Source organism: Vigna umbellata, chromosome 5, assembly GCF_029865625.1.
Source record: "Vigna umbellata cultivar VRB3 chromosome 5, Vumbellata_1.0, whole genome shotgun sequence".
NCBI classification, from domain to species: domain Eukaryota; kingdom Viridiplantae; phylum Streptophyta; class Magnoliopsida; order Fabales; family Fabaceae; genus Vigna; species Vigna umbellata.
The window spans coordinates 23,828,352-23,848,909 of NC_142169.1; the positions used below are offsets into that span (position 1 = coordinate 23,828,352).

At 35.1% G+C, this 20,558-nt stretch overlaps 2 protein-coding genes across 3 annotated transcripts; one reads left to right on the forward strand and one right to left on the reverse strand.

Moving 5' to 3' along the window:
- Nucleotides 1-344: 344 nt before the first annotated feature.
- On the forward strand, nt 345-10,585 carry LOC124826612 (uncharacterized). 2 transcript variants are annotated; one of them, XM_047299479.2, is made up of 9 exons: nt 345-564; nt 660-822; nt 2,090-2,458; nt 2,536-2,795; nt 6,686-6,827; nt 6,983-7,354; nt 7,475-7,606; nt 7,682-7,810; nt 7,923-10,585. In XM_047299479.2, the coding sequence occupies exons 2-9, from the start codon at nt 697-699 to the stop codon at nt 10,221-10,223; spliced, it is 3,831 nt and encodes a 1,276-aa protein (XP_047155435.1). In that variant the 5' UTR covers nt 345-564; nt 660-696; the 3' UTR covers nt 10,224-10,585. The 2 variants fall into 2 exon arrangements, with proteins under 2 accessions (XP_047155435.1, XP_047155434.1); XM_047299478.2 differs by having other exon boundaries at nt 345-543.
- Nucleotides 10,586-17,668: 7,083 nt separating this feature from the next.
- On the reverse strand, nt 17,669-19,522 carry LOC124826611 (DNA-directed RNA polymerase subunit beta). Its single transcript, XM_047299477.2, has 2 exons — nt 18,846-19,522; nt 17,669-17,994 (listed from the first exon to the last, which is right to left on the reverse strand). Exons 1-2 carry the CDS (start codon nt 19,426-19,428, stop codon nt 17,795-17,797), a joined length of 783 nt encoding a protein of 260 aa, XP_047155433.1. The 5' UTR covers nt 19,429-19,522; the 3' UTR covers nt 17,669-17,794.
- Between the last annotated feature and the right edge of the window lie 1,036 nt (nt 19,523-20,558).

Here is a 20,558-nt window from a genome sequence, read left to right on the forward strand (position 1 = left end):
CTTAAAATATATCAGTATTTTATATTTTATTCTAAAACACAAATCACCATATTCAAAAGTAATTTCAATCTAATCAATTTAATAATATATGTGTGTAAAATAGAAGAAAATCCTCTTCTTTTAAACATTGAATTATTTTTTCACCGTCCACTTGATGAATTACTTTCTTTTCATAGAAATTGTGAATTATGATTTATAATCCCTAATTAATTATGTTAATTTGATGTTACTACCTAATTTATACAATATATGATGATAAGCTAACAAAGAATGAGTTTTGTTGTTGCCTTTGAGTTTTTAACCGCGCCTATAAAGGGAGCAGCAGCATTTCTAATTACCAATACACCAAAAGACCAAATTTTCATTTATTTTTTCTCCACAAAAATATATTCATTCACACAGGCAGTCGCCCACACCCCAAATCTCATCGTCTTCGTTTCAATCCTCGTCGATCAAAAACCCTTACGCTTCTGTCTCTCTTACACCCAATTTTCCAGAATCTTCGATCGTGGTTGGGTGTTCCTTCAAGCAATAATTTCTCCGGTTCGATTTTAATTTATAAAAGTATTTATTTCGATCTATCTGTTAGTTCTGGTTGTGTTTTATTAATTCTCAGCTTGTTTTATTTTCGTATCTGATTGATGTGAATTTCATAATAGATTATGAGTTGTGAATGAATATTGAGGATTTTTGAAAATGCCGGGATTAGCACAAAGGAATGAACAACTCACTAATGACTCGTCGAGGTCGCAGTGTACAGTTTCTTCAAATGGATTCTGGTCGAAGAATTCCAACGACGTTTGCTACAATCAACTCCAGAAGGTACTGACATTTTATACTTTTTATTTTTTATTTCTTATTGGATTTTGGATTGTCGTGGAATCACTGTTTTAGATTGGTTATTGTGTTAATAATGGTGGTTTGGTTGGGTTTATATTGGATCTTACTGTTGGAACACTAGTTTGATTACTTTCATGGGGTTTGGATTCATAGTTTCAGTATTTTTCTGATTGATAAATGTCATTTCAGTGACTCTTTAAACAAATTTTTTTGTTACTTGTTCTTTTGTTGTGTTGCCAATTGAACAATATCTGTAAAATTTTCACACTCCTTTCCTGGAAGATATTTTTCTAGCTGGGCAATGAATTGTCAACAATGAATCACACAAACTTCAAAATGGTTTTGAAAGTACAGGGGTTGGGACAATTACAGATAGTTCTAATTGTGTTCTACCATTTTTAACTTCTATTTGTTTTTTAAACTTTACACTAATAGGGATGTTACACTACTGCAATAATGAGACACATTATTTTATGTGTTCATAACAATTAAAATGTTGTTGACTATTGAAACAATAATGTTTCTCTCTCAATGTAGATTTAATTTTTTGTTAATATTTTATTGTTTTTGCATGTATACTCTTGCTATGCATCATCTTGGGATTTTAGAAATTGCTTCATGGCCACAATTGTGGCTGCATTAACCTTATTTATTCACAATATTTCACAAAAACAAGGATTGTAATGAAATTTAATAGTGGCTGCCATTTAAAATCTTGGTCTATTTTGTGTTGTATTTCATTCTGTGTCATATCCAACCTTCCAAGCAAATCAATGATAGTGAGCATCTTTGACCTTTACCTTGTTCTCTTGATAAAAAATGGAACTTTGACATGCTTACCTTGTCTCTTGTTGGTTTATTACATTTTTGTGATACAGTTCTGGAGTGAGATGTCGCTGCAATGTAGATTTAATTTTTTGTTAAATATTTTATTGTTTTTGCATGTATACTCTTGCTACGCATCATCTTGGGATTTTAGAAATTGCTTCATGGCCACAATTGTGGCTGTATTAACCTTATTTATTCACAATATTTCACAAAAACAAGGATTGTAATGAAATTTAATCGTGGCTGCCATTTAAAATCTTGGTCTATTTTGTGTTGTATTTGATTCTATGTCGTATCCAACCTTCCAAGCAAATCAATGATAGTGAGCATCTTTGACCTTTACCATGTTCTCTTGATAAAAAATGGAACTTTGACATGCTTACCTTGTCACTTATTGGTTTATTACATTTTTGTGATACAGTTCTGGAGTGAGCTGTCACTGCAAGCTCGCCAAAAATTGTTGAGGATAGACAAACAATCCCTTTTTGAGCAAGCTCGTAAAAATATGTACTGCTCCAGGTGCAATGGGTTACTTCTTGAAGGTTTTCTGCAGATTGCTACGCATGGGAAATCTTTGCAACAAGAAGGGGTGGATGGCCACTTTCCTTGCAACAGATCCGGAGGTTTGCGAAAGCTAAACGGTGAAGGATTAAGCATTATCAGTGGATGTCAAGATGAAATCCAAGATCCATCAATCCATCCTTGGGGAGGTTTGACTACAGCACGAGATGGCTCATTAACACTAATGAGCTGCTACTTGTATTCAAAGTCTTTGAAAGGACTGCAAATTGTAAGTGTGGCTCATTTATATTGGATCTTATGGCATTCTTTTCCCTGTTGGTAGCTAAACATTTTCACATGTGTTAGGTATTTGATGGGGCACGTTCCAGGGAGCGGGAAAGAGAACTGCTTTATCCTGATGCCTGTGGTGGGGGAGGCCGTGGTTGGATAAGCCAAGGTATAGCTAGTTATGGTAGAGGACATGGTACAAGAGAAACATGTGCCTTGCATACTGCCAGACTTTCATGTGATACACTACTAGATTTTTGGTCAGCACTGGGAGAGGAAACACGACTTTCCCTTCTAAAAATGAAAGAAGAAGATTTTATTGAGAGACTTATGTACAGGTATCTATCTATTTACCCATTCCTTAGTGTTAAGTCTTAGGTGAGTGGGGATTGTTACTAATAATATAAATTTTATTATTACAATCTGGTTGTACAGTTGAAATTGACATGCAAAATGCCTCTTAAAGGTTTAAAATAAATTTCTAGAGCGTGTCTGTCTTTGATAAGATCACTGTCAAAAGAGTCAGTGAAATAATAAGAAGAAAATAAAGATTTTGGGGGTTTGATCTTTTTACCCATTATCTACAAGTGATTTGAACTCAACTAGCTATATGTTGGTTTCTAGAACAATTGAGCTGCCTTTGGTGCTTAAAAAGTTGAATGGGGAATCTATCATATAGACATGAAGCTAAAAAAGTTGTTTAGCAGAATACTCCAGATGCAGTAAATATGAGTAATTGTAGTGCTGTATTAGTGGAAAAAGTTCTTACATTTATGTCGTATAATGGGAAATGTTGTAGTGATTCTTGGATTTATTGGTTGAAAAATAAGAAATATCATGGATAGGCAGGGAGAGCTGCTTATTCTATCTCAGTTAGTAATGTGATGTTTTTCATTCTTTGTTGAATGTGTGTTAACTGTCTGCTTTTATATTGCCCCAGAGTTATTTACCCACGGTCAACCAAAGGATGAATCTATTAATTGAATTTCTTGGCAAAGCCCATCTGATATTGAAGGTTTTGCCCTGATTCTTGTTTATGACAGTTTAGACTAGAAATTATATGATTAAAAATTGTCCAAAAACAGTTTTTTGTTCTTGCTAGAACTATTGTAATGTAAAATCTTGGAGAACTGGAATGATTCAGTTTGTTCTTAGACTCCATTATTTATGCAATTGCAAAGTTTAGGAAATTGGATACTTGGTACTTGTGGGTTGTAAACACAAGTAGTTTGGATGAGAAAGTATGATTTTGTAGGAGGCAATTAGATATTTTGGGACTTTGTGGAGTGCAGATATGGACATCTAGATAAAAGCTGGTTATGTTATGTGAGAGTTTTCATCCAATTACGGAGAAGATAAATCAACAGGTGCGATGTTGTTAGGATTTAAAGTTGACATTATTCTCTACTCAAATGCTGTGGTGATTAACATTTTCATTTAGTTTTAGGGCGATAATTTAGCCAACACGGTGCTGTCCACTGAGACACTGTCCTTTTTGTGATTATGATGTTTGTTATGGGATTTGTTAAAAAAACACAAGTGGAGTGAGTTTAATGAGATCCATAATTAATGGAACCTGAGTTAAGAACAACAAAGAAACAAGAAAAGAATTTGAAGAACAGTGTATTGGATATAAATAATTGACAAGGAGGCTTCGGGACCTTCAGAGGGGTTTTGTCAAAGGCATTGCGGTGGATTAGAATGTTAACTATATATTTTTTATATAAATAGGATAAACTTAATCTATTATAGATTCAATTCACACTGTTTTTAACATTATTGCTGGTTTAAATTTAAATAGCATTTAAGTGTATTTTCTGGAGTTACATTTTCTCTCAGCTAAAAATATTAAGGGAAGCCTTATGTTGCATACTGTTTATTTAAATTTTCTTTCGTTGTGTCTGTTGCTGCCTTGTTCTACTGGGTCAGAGAATTTGCTGCTTTCTATCATCACATGGCTCTTTGTCTATTACAGTTAGATTATAGAAATAAATTTTTTAGTCTCTCTTTTGAACATATTTACTAATGTTCATTTGAATACATAAAAGCAATGCTGTTAGGAGATGATGAGTTTACGAGAAAAGGAATAAAGCATTAAATGCCTAACTGCCTTAGCAGTTAGGAAGGGCGGGGTTATTGGTTGTATAAATAGCAAATAAACAATTGTAGTGGGGGGTCGATTGTTTTGATTGTAGTTCTAACAGGATTTGTCATCTTGAGGGGGGAGGTTAGGCTCTCTAGAGGGAGGTTATGCTCCCAGACCATTCTTTGTAAAGAGGATTCTTTTACTAGAATAATAGAAAAATCCATTCTTCCATTACTATTTCTATCTTTTGAGTGTCTTCTTGTTAGGTTCCAAACCCAGGAACCTAACAAATTGGTCCGACCTGTCGTTTTGAGAAGCAGCTGGATCAAGAAACTGCCGTAAAACTAGGAGAAGGGTGCCAGAGGATCAAGAAGTAATCAAGAAACTGTCGGATCCCAAATTGGGCGCGACGAGCTATGGAGGGAACGACGGAGGGAAGACTGGAGGCATTGGAGATTACGATGGAAGGGATGAAGGCTGAGTCCGCCGCTGTACGTCGGGACCTGCAACAAATAATGCGGATGATGGGGGCGCAGACTAACAACCACGACAACAACTTTGATGGGAGTCAATCGTCCGTGAATGAAATCCGCAGAGGCGCGATGAGGAAACTGGAGGAAGAGGGGGCGGCGATCATCAGGGGGTGCAAAATAATTGGAGGAAGAGGGTGGACTTACCCACGTTCGAAGGGCTGGAACCTCACAGTTGGATCAATCAGGCTAAACGATTTTTCGATATCCAGAAGGTTGCAGAGGAAGATAAGGTGGAACTCGCGTACATCAGCATGGAGGGCAGCGCGAGTTACTGGTTCAAGTTTTGGAAAGAAAAGGCCACAGATCGTTCTTGGGAGGGCCTTAAAGCAGCCATGATTGGCCAATTTTGGAGTGGGTTTCGGGGGTCCTTATTCAAACGACTGGCGACGTTGCGGCAGGAGGGAACTGTGGAAGACTACGTTCGCGAATTTGAGATGCTGGTGGGGCAAACCCGTGGTGTATCGGAGGAGCAGATTTTGGGTTATTTCCTCGCCGGACTGCGCGAGGACATCAAGGGGCAGGTTCGAGTTCTTGATCCTCGGGAGATGATGGTCGTGATGATAATTGCGAGAGGCGTGGAGGACGCGACGATTAGAGCGAGAGGGGAAAGTTGGAATGAGACCAAGAATTCGCAATCTTGGGGATGAGCGATCAGGGCAGTGACAAGAAACGAGATCGGTCGCCCTAATTCGAGTCGACCGAGCGAGGCAGAAAGTGTAGGATCGGTGAGAAGAGAAGGAGTCGCAACAAGTGCCACACTAGACCGAACGGTATGGGCGGGAGTGACAACAGAAGCCGATCGGTTAGGAACCTGCCCTATCCTGAGTTCCTGAAGAGAAAAGAAGAGGGGCGATGTTTTCGATGTGGGGGACCATTCGCGCCTGGTCACCAGTGTCCAGAAAGGAGCCTGCGGGTGGTACTCTTAGCAGAGGATGAAGAAGACGATGAAGAGAAGGATGTGCCACCATCCAAGCCTCCTGAATTGAATTGGAAGACATAGCCAGTGGGTTTCCTTCATACGGTAACACATTGAGGAAGGGAGCCATGGGATCAAGCTTCCCGCTTCCAACCTTGAGGACAAGGTTGTTCGGTAGCGGGGTGTAGTGTTAGGAGATGGTGAGTTTACGAGAAAAGGAATAAAACATTAAATGCCTAACTGCCTTAGCAGCTAGGAAGGGCGGGGTTATTGGCTGTATAAATAGCAAATAAACAATTGTAGTGGGGGTCGATTGTAGTTCTAACAGGATTTGTCATCATGAGGGGGGAGGTTAGACTCTCTAGAGGGAGGTTATGCTCCCATACCATTCTTTGTAAAGAGGATTCTTTTACTGGAATAATAGAAAAATCCATTCTTCCATTACTGTTTCTATCTTTTGAGTGTCTTCTTGTTAGGTTCCAAACCCAGGAACCTAACAAATGCCTACTAGTTCATTACTAGCACTATTTAATGTATTTTGTCACCAACAGAAAATATATATGAAACTTTGCTTTAAAGATGTACGGTATTTGGTGATATCACTTTTTCCCTATGTACATGTACACAATTGTATGTTTCAAAGGATGCTCTTTGCTTTTATTTTTTACTAATGTGTTACCATATCTATATCAGGTTTGATAGCAAGAGATTCTGCAGAGACTGTAGAAGAAATGTTATTCGAGAGTTCAAGGAACTAAAAGAATTGAAGCGCATGCGTAAAGAACCTCGCTGCACGAGCTGGTTTTGTGTTGCTGACTCAGCTTTCCAATATGAGGTGTGACTTGCACATTCCTATCCTGTAAAATCTACAGCGATTGAGATTTTAGTGGAATTATCTACGGAATATCTATGAAAGATTGTTTCATCAAGCTATTGACAACTATAAGCAAACTTCTATCTAAAATGACATCTGCCATTCACTTTTATTAGGTATCTGATGACTCAGTTCAAGCTGATTGGCGTCAGACATTTGCTGATGCATCAGGAACATATCATCACTTTGAGTGGGCTGTGGGGACAACCGAAGGAAAATCTGACATTTTGGAATTTGAGAATGTGGGATTAAATGGATGTGTTCGAGCCAGTGGCCTGGATCTTGGTGGTTTGAGTGCATGTTTTGTCACCCTCAGAGCTTGGAGATTAGATGGACGATGTACTGAATTTTCTGTTAAAGCCCATTCGTTGAAGGGTCAACAGTGTGTACATTGCAGGTTAACTGTAGGAGAAGGTTTTGTTACAATCACAAAAGGGGAAAGTATCAGAAGATTCTTTGAGCATGCTGAAGAGGCTGAGGAAGAAGAGGTAATTCAAGTTTCTCTAAGAAAATAAACCTTGTTAATTATCCATCATTCTTTGATTTTGATAATTATTCACGAGGAATTTGTCAGATTAGTTTTCATGTTATATTATGTATGCTCTCAGGATGATGATTCAATTGACAAGGATGGGAATGAGCTTGATGGAGAATGCTCCCGTCCCCAAAAGCATGCAAAAAGCCCTGAACTTGCTCGAGAATTTCTGCTAGATGCTGCCACTGTTATTTTCAAAGAGCAGGCATGTTTAGATTAAAATATTATTTTCTGTGCATGTCCTTTCTTGTTCAGTCACTGACCGTGTCTTATCCTTCAGGTTGAAAAGGCTTTCAGAGAAGGAACAGCACGCCAAAATGCACACAGCATATTCGTCTGTCTTGCACTAAAACTGCTGGAGGATCGAGTGCATGTAGCTTGCAGAGAAATCATTACCTTGGAAAAACAGGTCTTAGTTATTATGCTTTTAGGGAAAAGGCTGTTGAGGACAGGAAAAAAACTTTTTTTTTCTTTTTTTAAATTACACTTCCTAAAGCCCAATTGTATGAATTTGTCTATAGATGAAGCTTCTTGAAGAAGAAGAAAAGGAAAAACGAGAAGAAGAAGAACGCAAGGAGAGGAGAAGGACAAAGGAAAGGGAGAAAAAGCTTAGGAGGAAGGAAAGACTAAAAGGAAAAGAAAAAGAAAAAAGGTGTTCTGAATCAAATGATGCTCTTGGTTCTCCTGAAATCTCAAAGGAAGAATTGTCTGCAGTTGCTGATGTGGAGCAAAATTGTCCTAATAACTGCAGGAATTTAGTTATTGAAACAGAAGAGACTAATCTATTGAGGGATGATTCTCCTAAAATCCAAGGTGAAGAATTGTGTAGCGAGGATAAAACTTTGAAACCACAAGACCTCTCTCTCGATGATTGTGAGGGAGAAATTTCAAATGCAAAAGACGAGATGGATCAGTCTACAATTGAACAATCAATGCTTTCTCATCGAAGATTAAGATACAGGAAAGAATTTCAACAGGATATGCCTATGAAGTGGTCTGACAGACGGCGATATGCAGTTGTTTCAGAAAATAGTGTGATGGTTGGCAGATCTGAACCAAGACATTGTGTAGAGAGTTTTATGACTTCATCGAGGACAATGAATGGGTTGAATAGGCTATCAAGGATTAATGTCCCAACAAAATCAAATTGTAGAAATGGTGGTCCTCCCAAGTTTAATGAGAAGTTTTATAGTTCCAAGAATCGGACAAATGAGAGATGTGATATTCATTCTTGCAGCTGTAGCTTGAGTAATGAATGCAAGACAAGGGTTGAGCAACATTCTCCTATGACTAGAGTTAGTCGGGAGACAAAGCCTACATGTCAGTCTGAATCTGCAGGGGATACATCCAAGCAATTTTATCGTGGTACCAAGAATAATCAAGTAGACTATATGCACGAGAGTAATGGAAGATCCAAAAACAAAATCATTTTGGGGAACTATCCTGGCCGGGATTTGTTTCAATCGAAGAGAGTTTGGGAGCCTACTGAATCTCAGAAGTATCACAGCAGTAATTTTGAGTCTGATGTTATTTTGAGGTCCACTAAAGTTCAAGGAACTCAGTCTGATCTGATCAAGTCATCTATTGGAGAAGCTGCTGAGTCAGGTGAAAATGATGTTGAGGAATGTAGTTCAAAGAGATTTGGTGGAGTGGATGAAAGGTGTCAAAATAATTTTCACGTAGAAGCTGAAGGTTCTTGTAGCTCTATGGAAATTGCTTCAGAGGAACCTGGAATATGTTCAACTGGAGGCTTTGCCTTGAACAGTTCTGCTGATCCCACTCAAAGTAGCACTTTTAGCTCTGATAACTGCTCATTATGTTTAAGTGAGGGTGATAACAATACCACCTCGTCAAACCATGAAAATACAGAATCCTCCATCACATCAGATTCAGAAGATGTTGGCGGGCAATCTGAAGTAAGAAATAATTTGGATTACATGGAAAATATATTGTCTGATTGTCATGAAGTTGCCACAGAGAATAACGAGAATGCAAACGGGGAGGAGGGTTTGGTAAGAAGTTCAAGTTCACTGATTGGTCCGTCCTTTGATGGTACAACAAATTATGCATTTGGGAATCATGTGGAAACTGCCCAAAATTTTGATGCTTGTTTTCCCACCACTAATGTGTGTTCTCAACCTCAAAGTATGTTTCCACCGTTGTCAAACCAAAATATTCATTTTCCAGTGTTTCAAGCTCCTTCAACAATGGGTTATTTCCATCAAAATCCGGTTTCATGGCCAGGAGCTCCTACAAATGGGTTGATACCCTTCCCACACACAAATCCCTATTTATATGCCAGCCCTCTTGGATATGGCTTGAATGAGGACCCACGCTTCTGCTTGCAGTATGGAGCCTTGCAGCAACCAACTCCCATTTTCAACCCTGCCGTTCCTGTTCATCAGCCAATTGCCAGAGCTAATGTCTTGAATGCAGAGGTACGGACTCGGGTTTCCAAGCCAGCTTCTTTGCTACAGCATCTTAATGGATCTTTTGCAGAAAGGGCCGTTCCAGCTGGAACTATTTCCAAGAAACCAACATTATATGGAGAAGTTATACATGATAATTCTGCGAAGTCACTTGACAATAACAATGATTTTTCCTTGTTTCATTTTGGTGGACCCGTAGCCCTCTCAAAAGGATGTAAATCGGCGCACACATCTTTGAATGGAGATAATGCTGGCGATTTTGGGTCAAAAGGTTCAGCAGATCATGTTGAAAATGTCCATAATTGCAATAAAAAAGAGACTCCTGCTATGGAGGAATACAATCTGTTCGCAACAAGTAATAAAGGTTTCCAATTTTCTAAAATGATAAAGTGAGAAGAATAAGGTGGCTGTTGTGGAATCCGGTCCCTATCTTCACATATGGTAATGGAGGTTTGAGTGCCTTGTAATTTGGTGAACAATAAGCTTCCTTTCAGCAATTTCCAATTTAGCCTATAGCTTGATTAGTTAATTGTTGCCTAATTGTCTTTTTTTGTCGGTGTAGAGAAAGATTGAGAGTGCTGGTATTTTAAAAAGATTTTTTGTGAGGTCATAATCACCCTAAAGTTTCATTGAAGCATTTGTTCTTGATAATTCTTTTTGTCATATACTGAAACCAAAACAGGCTTTATAGTGAAAGCTGTATTTGGAGTTTTGAGGCCATATTGTCATTATGATTAAAGCATTTGCTTGACTGAGGTTATTTTGCCCCCTCTGATAAATTACTGTATGAGTTATTGAATTCAAATTTAGATCATTTCGTGTGAATTTCACTATTTTGTGACACAGGGATATGCAACATTTGAGTATATGTAGATAGAGTGAAAGTGGCATAGGGTGGTGTGAAGATATACAGGAAAATTTGAGAAAACTAAGTGTATACGGAAAAGATAAAAGATTAGGGTGATACAAAGTATTTTTATTAAGGCTTTTTGGACATTTTCTTTTGGTTCTTAACTAAAGTTTATTTTATACCCTTGTGAAATGTTAATCTTTGAGATTAGAAGATATTGATCATGTAACAAACTACTCTTTATTTCACATTTTTTACGTGGATTTAATAATGTGACATGATTTTCTTAGAGTTTATTAAAATTTTAAACATGTTTTTATTCTATTAAATTGGATATAGTGTTTTTTTTACTCTTTATTGAAATATATTTATTTTCTTTAGTTATTTAACTTTATGTAATGTTATTTTTTAGCTCACAAAATTAGACAATATTAAATGTTAATAATGTGATAGATGATTATTTAATCATTATTTCTAACATGAATTTAATTGAATGACATTTTTTTTAAAGTTTATTCACTTTTTGTTCACTAGAAAGTTATTTAGAATATAATATTTTGGTAATCCTGTATAATGAGTTATTCAATAACCTAAATACAAAATTATGTGAGACACTGAAAACTATAAATATCAGTTTTCAAAATCTAGGTATAAAAGATAACAAATTTTAATTAAAGGAAATATTGCTTCAATTTAAAGATTCAAATATTTAGATTTTTAATAATCTTTTAAAAAATAATATCACACAATTAAATGCATGAGGCAATGTATCATAGTCAATATCACTAACATTGTCTAACTAAAAATTAAAAGTAATATTTTACAAAATCAAAATACTAAAAATTGAAAATTTTAAATTAGAGTAAAAGATAATAAATGGCCCTCAATTAAACATTTTATGAATATTTTATCTTTTAAACTAAATAATCTTTAGTGCTTTTTTTGGTATATTTATTTTAGGAATGACAAAAAGGGTTAAGTTTGGTGGGTAAGTCCGATCATAAAAGTGAGTCAAGACAACATTTTCAAGAGAGCTTTTCTTTACACCATCACAGATTTTTTCTTGTACCATCCTATTCCACAATTGCCCTTTAGTGAAAATTGAACTATTGTAGTTAAAACCTTAAAAAAAATAAATGGAAATGGAAGACCGTTGAGCCTTTAACGGACATCGACATCCGTTAAAGACCAAACGAATATGGGATACATCCATGTCCGTTAAAGGTCGAACCAATTTTCAGATCCGTTTCGGCCTTAAACGTTCTCTTCTTCATTTCTTTCACAAACCAGCACAAAAATTATACATACAGACACACACACGTTTATACATAGGAAATAGAAGGAGAAGAGGGGGGTGGTGTGTGAGGGTGGGTGAGAGAAATGGAAAAGAGAAGGAGAAGATGGGGGGTGGGTGACAGAAATGGGAAAGAGAAGGAGAAGATGGGGTGTGGTGGGTGTGAGTGATGAAAATGGGAAAGAGAAGGAGAAGATGGGGGGGGGGGGAGGGGGGAGTGTGAGTGACGAAAATGGGAAAGAGAAGGAGAAGGAGGGAAGGGGTGGTGGATGTGAAGGTGGGTGACAGAAATGAGAAAGAGAAGGAGAAGAGGAGGGTGGTGAGTGTGGGTGACGGAAATGGGAGAGAAAAGGAGAGGGGGGAGGGGGTGGGTGGGTGTGTCGTGCGTCGGAGTGAGGGTAAGGAATTAGGATTTTTAATTAAAAGTATAAAAAGTTAAGGGTAAAAGTAAAAAAAAATTTAACATAAGGATATTTTTGAAAAAAATGATAAACTAGAGAGGTGGAGGAAGAAGGCTGTGGTGGTGGAGAGAGTAAGTCTCCATTTTCAACTCATGAATTTGAACCAACTCGGTCTCCCAAGCTCGTAAGCTCGACAAACTAGTCTGCAGGTTAGTTGGACCAACCTGGCAATTCGGTTGAAGTATGATATAACATGACCAAAATTTGAAACAACTCAACTAAAGTTTGATATAGCCCGTCAAGATTTGAAACAGGACGATAGTCCTTTCAATTCAAAAACTCAACATGTTTTCATGAAAAAAAATAAAAAAATTCAACTTGTTATGATAGAAAGAAAAAAGCGAACAACTCGCCAACCAGCAAGCCTGACAATAGGTCAAGTCAAGGATTAAAGTTTAAGGGTGTTGCTCCCTCCACCACCACACCTTTCTCCCTCCACCTCCCATTTACTATTTTGCTCCTAAGTAAAATTTTATTTTTAGGGTTATTTTTTAATTTTATCCATTCACAACCTATTCCACTAATAACCTATTCTAGTGCCCCATACACGAGTAAAATATTTTTCTTTCATTTTAACATTATATTTCTTCCTCTCTTTCTTTTACAAGTTACAAAGGTTGGTGGTGGTGGAAAGAATTATCAAGCAGTCTCCCTCTCGTAGTGCAGTGTCGCTCTCGTAGTGCAGTGTGTGGAGTGGTGCAATGTGTGTTGCTTCCTCAAGGTGCGTATTCAAATAAACCTTCAAATAAAACCCTAAAATAAAAAACGTAACCTTTAAGACATCCTTCAACGGATGTCAAAATCCTTCAACGGATGTCAACATCCGTTTAAGGTAAAACGGATGTCGACATCCGTTTTTCCTTAAACGGATGTTGACATCCGTTGAAGGATGTCACTTCCGTTTAAAAGTTACGTTTTTTATTTTAGGGTTTCTTTTATTAGTTTATTCTTTATTTTGGAAATATTTTAATAATTTAATTTAAATGTTTTGATTTATTATTTTTGAATATATTTTTAATGTATTTTAATAATGTAAGGAAAATGAAGAAGAAAGAAACGGAGGAAGAGAAGTGAAACGGAGAAGACAGATTGGGTTGCAGAGTAAAATGAAAGACAAATTATTAAACGAAAATGAGAGACGGAAATATTGGGTGCATGAGTAAAGTAGGAGAACTAGGTTTGAAATAAATTAAAATAGTAAAAGTAAAAAATTTTAATCTGAGGATATAATTAGAATTAAAATAAATTAGGGAGGTGGAGGGAGAAAAGTGTGGTGGTGGAGGGAGCAACACCCAAAGTTTAATCCATTTTCAATTATCAAGCCGACCTAATCCATTTTTGATTGACCAATGTCGGATTACAGGCCGAGTTTCTCCATTTTGTCATTCCTAGATTATTTTACGAGTGTTTCATCCTACACCTCCAAGTCCTTCACACTACACCTTCAAAATTTTATAAAAATGTCCATATTATCCTATAATTAAAACGTTTTTAATATTTAAAAGTAAAAAAATTAAGATGGTGTAAGATTCTTTTTTAATTACAGTAGCAGCAGCATTTGTTAGTGGTGCATTGATATTCTCTCGGATATCATTTCCATTCTCGTGCTTCCTTCCCCATGCTTTCTCTCTTTTTTTTTTTTTGCATTGTAGCACACAGAGCACTGCTTCCTATGCTTTCCTCTTCCTCTTTTCTTATCTTTACATTGGTTCGTAGTCGCACTGGAGCCACACAGCCCAACCTGAAAATAACTTCTGCCTCTGTACTAATTTTTCACTCTAATATTCCTTTCCTCTAACACCCAATTATCACCCACGCTCACATCACTTTACCTCCTCATTTGCAGCAACCCTGGAGCTCCTCTTCCACATTTGTCTTCACTGGTGAAACACCATCTTCTTTTTTTCCTCAACTTACTTCCATTAAAAACACTTCCCAACAAACCCCTGGCCTATTTGTATTCATACAGGGTTATACTTTTCGTAACCCAATCATAAACCACAACGACAGACTTATATAACATCACAAAGCAAACACCACCATCCAACACAACATCCAAACTCATTATATACACCACGTAAAATCATAAGGAGATCCCATTCTTAGTCTATCGGATATTGACAGATCACTCCCTAATAGGATTTCCATATCGGATAAATATCTTCACAATTTACTTTTCAAAAATATTTATATTAAATCTACAAAATTCATAAAAATTACTTTTTAACAATTAAAAATTATATTATTAAATTATAAATCCATAAAAATTGTTACATAAATTTAAATATAATTATAAATTAATAAAATAATTAAATAAGTAATATAACAAAACATTTATAAAAGAAAATTGGATTATGTAAATCGAAATACCAGTCGTCATCGGATATCGACGTCCGATATCCGTATAATCGGATTTTCATATTCAATACGCAAAGTTAAGTTTTATTTTTAAAATAGTTTTATTAATTTTAGTAAATTCATACAAATTAATTTATAATAATTAAAAATTATATAAACTAATTATAAACTAATATAATAATAATTAAATAAGCAATATAATTTAAACATTTGAAGAGAAGAGAAAAGATTATAAGAGATGGAATTCAAATGAGATGCAATATGGTGTAGAATTTTTTAACTCATGAGAAAACGGGTGCAGGGATGTAGGACTACATGGGAAAAAAAATGGATGTAATTAATGAGGTGTAGTTAATGCACAAACAAAAAATTAATAAATAATTTTCTTATTAATTAGGAGTATTTTAGAAAATTAAAGGTGAATGTGATGGACTTGAAAGTGAGGGTGAAACACCCTCATTTTACACACCACAACTAATTTTTCTATTTCTTTTCTTTTCTTACCTCTTGTTTTTCTTCTCTTTATTTCTGTACTGAATGCAACATATAAATTATTGCGTGGTAAGTGCATTATGATAGATTGCAACTCTGTTTTTAATATTCTGAAAATTTGCCATTAGATTAGTGCAATACAATATAATATGTGTACATGATTTTATATATGTATATTGACTGAGTTGATTATCAATGCATTCTAATAATACTGATTTTAATTGTGTTTAGTGTACTATTTTTGGTAAAAGTTTTCAATTGTTCTAATACAACAAAACAACTATAAAAAAAACTGAAAGTATATAAAAAACAATTATTAGATAGGATTATATTTTGGGTTTAACTTTAAAAATTGAAACTATCCAGACGGAACTTATTCATGTGTATTATTTTATGCCTCTAATGTTTCGTATACTATTTTTTATATATCTATAATGTTGTTATGTGAATAATTTATATTTAAATAAAAATAGGTTATATTAACTGTTTGAGTAAATGTGCACAGATATACATTTTTAGATATTTAAATTTATTTTAATGGTATATGTTTACCATTTTCCACACAATGACTTATACACGAGTTGTTTGATATTTTGTACTATTCTTTATCATATTAATAACATATTCTACTTATTTAATATTTTCTCCAAAAAATAATAAAAATAAGATTAAAATTGAAAAGTTAAAACTTATCTAGTCCAAATTGCTTAGAATTGAATTTAAATTTTCAACTATACTAACTAAATAAAATATAAAGATCACATGATTATTTTCCTTTCAAAAATAATCAAATACATGAAACTTCTAATTCTTAGATTAATATATTTTTACCATATTATAGGAGTGAACTATACAATAACTTTTCCAATAGCATATCTCTTACGAAAACCTTGATTAACATTTGAGAATTTTCGTTATTAGCAATATACTAATATATAATTTGAATAAACTTCCATGATTACTATCACATTCTTTTAAAATACTCATGGTCAACATTCTGTAGTTTGAATAATGGATTTGCATTGTAGGAATTTAAAAGGACTTCTTGAATTTATAGAATTTAAAAGAATTCAATAAATTTTTAGAAAACATTCAAAATTACAAGTAAACAAATAAACAAAAAGGACAATGCTACTTTGACAACATTTTTTTGACAATATTTTAACACTGTCTACGTGTCATTCTGTGATTCGTCCAAAATTATTCAACAATCAATAATAATAATCACAAACACTAATATAGACCAATCACAGAATGACACGTAGACAGTGTTAAAATGTTGTCAAAATATCATTATCCAAAACAAAAAGGACAAGGTTCGGATGAGCGAAAATAGAACCAATAAATATTTTTAGGCTTAATTACCTACTTAGTCCCCATGTTCAGAGGTAATTTGCTGTTTAGTACCCGGTTTTAAAAATGTAGGCATTTGATACCTATGTTTTGAAATTTGTATCAATTGAATCCTACCCACTTAACGCCGTTATAAATCTAACGTTTTTTCTGACTGTGTATGTGATTTGTGGACGAGCGGTTATGGACGAGCGTTCGCTTCGTTGGACGAGCATCCTCTTCTGCCTGACTGGGCGTTCGCTTCGCTGGACGAGCGTCCTCTTCTGCCTGACTGGGCGTTCGCTTCGCTGGACGAGCGTCCTCTTCTGCCTCGCTGGACGAGCGTCCTCTTCGCTGGACGAGCGTCCTCGTCGCTCGTCCACAAACGCTCGTCCACAAATCACATACACAGTCAGAAAAACGTTAGATTTATAACGGCGTTAAGTGGGTAGGATTCAATTGATACAAATTTCAAAACATAGGTATCAAATGCCTACATTTTTAAAACCGGATACTAAACAGCAAATTACCTCCGAACATGGGGACTAAGTAGGTAATTAAACCATATTTTTAATCTTTTAGTGTCTAATTGGTCTACCTTTATGTACTCCTGCACTGCACCTCTGTACATTAACATCTTTTTTATTATTATTTTTTTTGTTTGACTAATAAATTAAAAACTATGGTGTTGTGTATGAATAATAAATTCAGAAATAGAATTGACAAGAGTCCCAAAATCAAACCACACTAGCTGGAACTCTAGCACAACCAGTATCAGCATCTTCTACCCTTCAACCACTAGAGCTAGTTGATCTCATCAGAACACACTTGTATCCAAGCTCTAGAAAGCCACCACATCTTGGTAAACGTTGGTGACAAAGCCGACAACTTCTTATGTTGCTCGATGATGACCCTTGGTGTCTGTCTGATTTGGACTGAATGGAGGAAGGTAGCCTTGGTTGAGCTTCTGAGGCTTTCGTGATTTTTGAAGTGAGGCTTTTAAGAGATGGAAGAGTTTGATAGACACAAACGTTCCAGTCGCAATGCAGGATTTTACAAGCGAGAAAAAGATCACATTATATCATTTAATGACTTTTCATCTAAAAATTCAAGTTATAAGTCAAAAAAAGGAAAACATGATACAAGAAGTTCAATAAAAATGTGTATACTCTAGGCATTAAGTCCTGGAGCAGATCAAAACGGCTAAGTATAGGCCAGGTTCATCCACAAATTCAGCTACATCAAAAGAGTGAGCTGCTGCAACACTTTGCAAATATGTTTTATCAGGTATGTCAGAAACCACTACATCTGGGTACTGTTGTCGTTGCTGTTCTAATACTTCTCTCCCTTTGGGATGACTGATAATCACTCTTCCACCTACAGGTCCAATCCGAAATTAAATACAACAACAACTTGGGAGCACTGAGCTAAACTTCACAAGGAGATAATATTGACTAAGAATAAGAAAAATAACATGGAAAAGTAAGAAAATCCATCAATTTACTGTGCAATACAGTCTAGTATACATTCAACTAGCAGAATAAAAATAAAAGTTACACATTTATAAATTATCATCTAAATAACACATAGTCATAAACATAGTCTCTGGCCCTCGTCCGAAATTACTCAAACCTTGGTGAACGACAAACTTTTTGAAACACAACATCATGTTTGGTGTTTGTCTCAAAAGCAAATAGAATGACTGCTCATGCTTGAATGAAGTTCACATAAATAATTAAAACTATAGAAGGGCTATCAAGCAGCGATACTCTCTAACACACTGCAACTACATTCTTCCCATTGATTAAAATTCTTTAAAAACTACAAAATAATGAGTAGAGGCATATCAAATAAGAAATTAAGTCTTGGTTAGATAAATTTCTTGGTAATCATAAATTGGAAAATGAATTAAAAAGCTAAATCAGATTAAAAATCCTCCCCAAGTTAAAATTAGCTTATAAATCACTTAATGTATAAAAGTTTTCTTACGTAACTTCTTCAAAAAATGACTTTTAATTTAGGATACAAATTCGACCCAAATGTCAATTACAACAAACCGCATGCTTGAAAGTGTTTCATAGGGCGGTGCTAACATTTCTGAGAATGTAAACAACCAAAGCAGCTTTGTTGGGTTTCCTACCCCACAACACGTAGCAATATGCCATAAAAGGAGGAAACTATTAATCGGTAGCAATTATAAAGTTGTCATAATTGAAGAGAAAAATAACCTGGAGCACATTTCCCAGCCAAAGATCCGAGAATTTGGTCAAGCTTGAAGGGTAACGCGGGAAGAAAATAAAGGAAAACAGCATCAAAAGGAGCCCACTTTTCCGGAACATGTACAATCTCTCCTTGCCAACACTTAACCCTGTCATATTTCTCTTTGATGCAGGCCAACACCAGAAGCGAGTCATGGACAACGAACAGAGAGGAAGTCAACCCCACCAAGGAATCCACAAAGTCTTCTGACCCAGTTGAAACCAAAACCCTCGAACCCTCTTGGACCTTCCCCGCAGACACAATGCGCTCCACGCTTCGCTGTTCGACGCAATCAAGCACGGACCAGTCCTTCTCCACGATTTCTGGGATGGAAACAAAAGACGCCCCCTCCGGCAGAGAAATGGGGGCGTCGATGTTCGAGTCAGTGGCTCGCCGCAAAGAGGGTTTTGGTGTGAGAGAAATTGGAGAGAGAGTGAGAGCAGTGGAACGGAGATTGTGCGTAAAAGGTTGGTGCTTGGATTGAAGAAGGGAATGGAAGTTGCATGGTGGTGAGGGTATGGAAAGGAAGGAAGTTAAAGAAAGTGAATTCATGGAAGAAAAAACAGAGGATTTTGGAAGTAGAAAAGGATAGAATAGAGAGCATAACAGAACAGAGCACACCAGAGAAGAGCAAAAGACTATTGAATTAGGGTCTACATGCTTGGTGGAATATTTTTAAAAATAATATGTCTAAATAAAATACTCACAAAATTAACTTTTAAATTTTTTAGTAAAATGGCTTTCTAATTTCTGAAAATTAGGTCAAAGTTTAGTTTAGTATCCTAAGTTTGAAAATAATCTTTTTTAAGTCATCAAACTCTCCCTCCCTCGTAAACTCGTACGTTTTCACGACTTCCGAGTAAATTTGAAAATAAACTCTTTCTGTGTAAATTCGATAGATTGTGAAATCAATAGAATTGTGTCGCGAATTTAGAGCGATTCTGCGATCTTAAAAATTATATATTTAATTAAATGTATCAAAATTAATGACAATAATATAAATATTTATATTTTACAATATTTAGTTTTATGAACAATATAACTATAAATCTTATTTATATAATTTTGTAGACTTATTTAAATTAAAATATTATTTATACAATTTTTTTTCATCTGAAATAAATTTTTACAAGTTTACAAGTTGAGTTTACGAATCGAATTTATTCAACTCTCACAAATTTATGTAAACTCTCGAATTTGATAACTTTGATATATAGTTTAAAAATATATGTATGACTTATGTTTTATTCGACTCTTTTATGTAAAAATAAGAAAGGAGTAAAATTAAAAAAAAAATACCCATAACATTTGAGTTAACCTTTTTTATTTTCATGTATAAATTTTAACCAACTTTTTAGATAAATTATCGAACAATATTTTTATGATGAAATATTTTTTATTTTACAATTTTAAACGTTAATATATCGTGAAATGAAAAAAACATTATGCTCATACATTCTAGTTATTAACTATTTTACTCTCTAACTAAAAATTTAAATTTAAGTAAACACTGTATTCATATTTCAGAATGATTAAATTTGTTTTCTTAAACTAAACATGTATTTACGTTCACACATTTTCCATGATGTAAACTTTAAAATTAAAATAAACTATTTCAAAAATAAAATACTTAAAATACCACTTTTATGTTTGAAACTAAAAGTATTTTAAATATGGAATAC

What these genes read in the sequence shown, in the direction of transcription:
- LOC124826612 (XM_047299479.2), top strand. Translation starts at nt 697, where the DNA reads ATGCCGGGATTAGCACAAAGGAATGAACAACTCACTAATGACTCGTCG. An exon ending in ATTGAGAGACTTATGTACAG is followed by an intron (nt 2,796 to 6,685) that starts GTATCTATCTAT and finishes TATCTATATCAG; the next exon opens with GTTTGATAGCAAGAGATTCT. An exon ending in TCATTACCTTGGAAAAACAG is followed by an intron (nt 7,811 to 7,922) that starts GTCTTAGTTATT and finishes ATTTGTCTATAG; the next exon opens with ATGAAGCTTCTTGAAGAAGA.
- LOC124826611 (XM_047299477.2), bottom strand. Translation starts at nt 19,428, where the DNA reads ATGAATTCACTTTCTTTAACTTCCTTCCTTTCCATACCCTCACCACCA. An exon ending in GGCTGGGAAATGTGCTCCAG is followed by an intron (nt 17,995 to 18,845) that starts GTTATTTTTCTC and finishes TTGGACCTGTAG; the next exon opens with GTGGAAGAGTGATTATCAGT.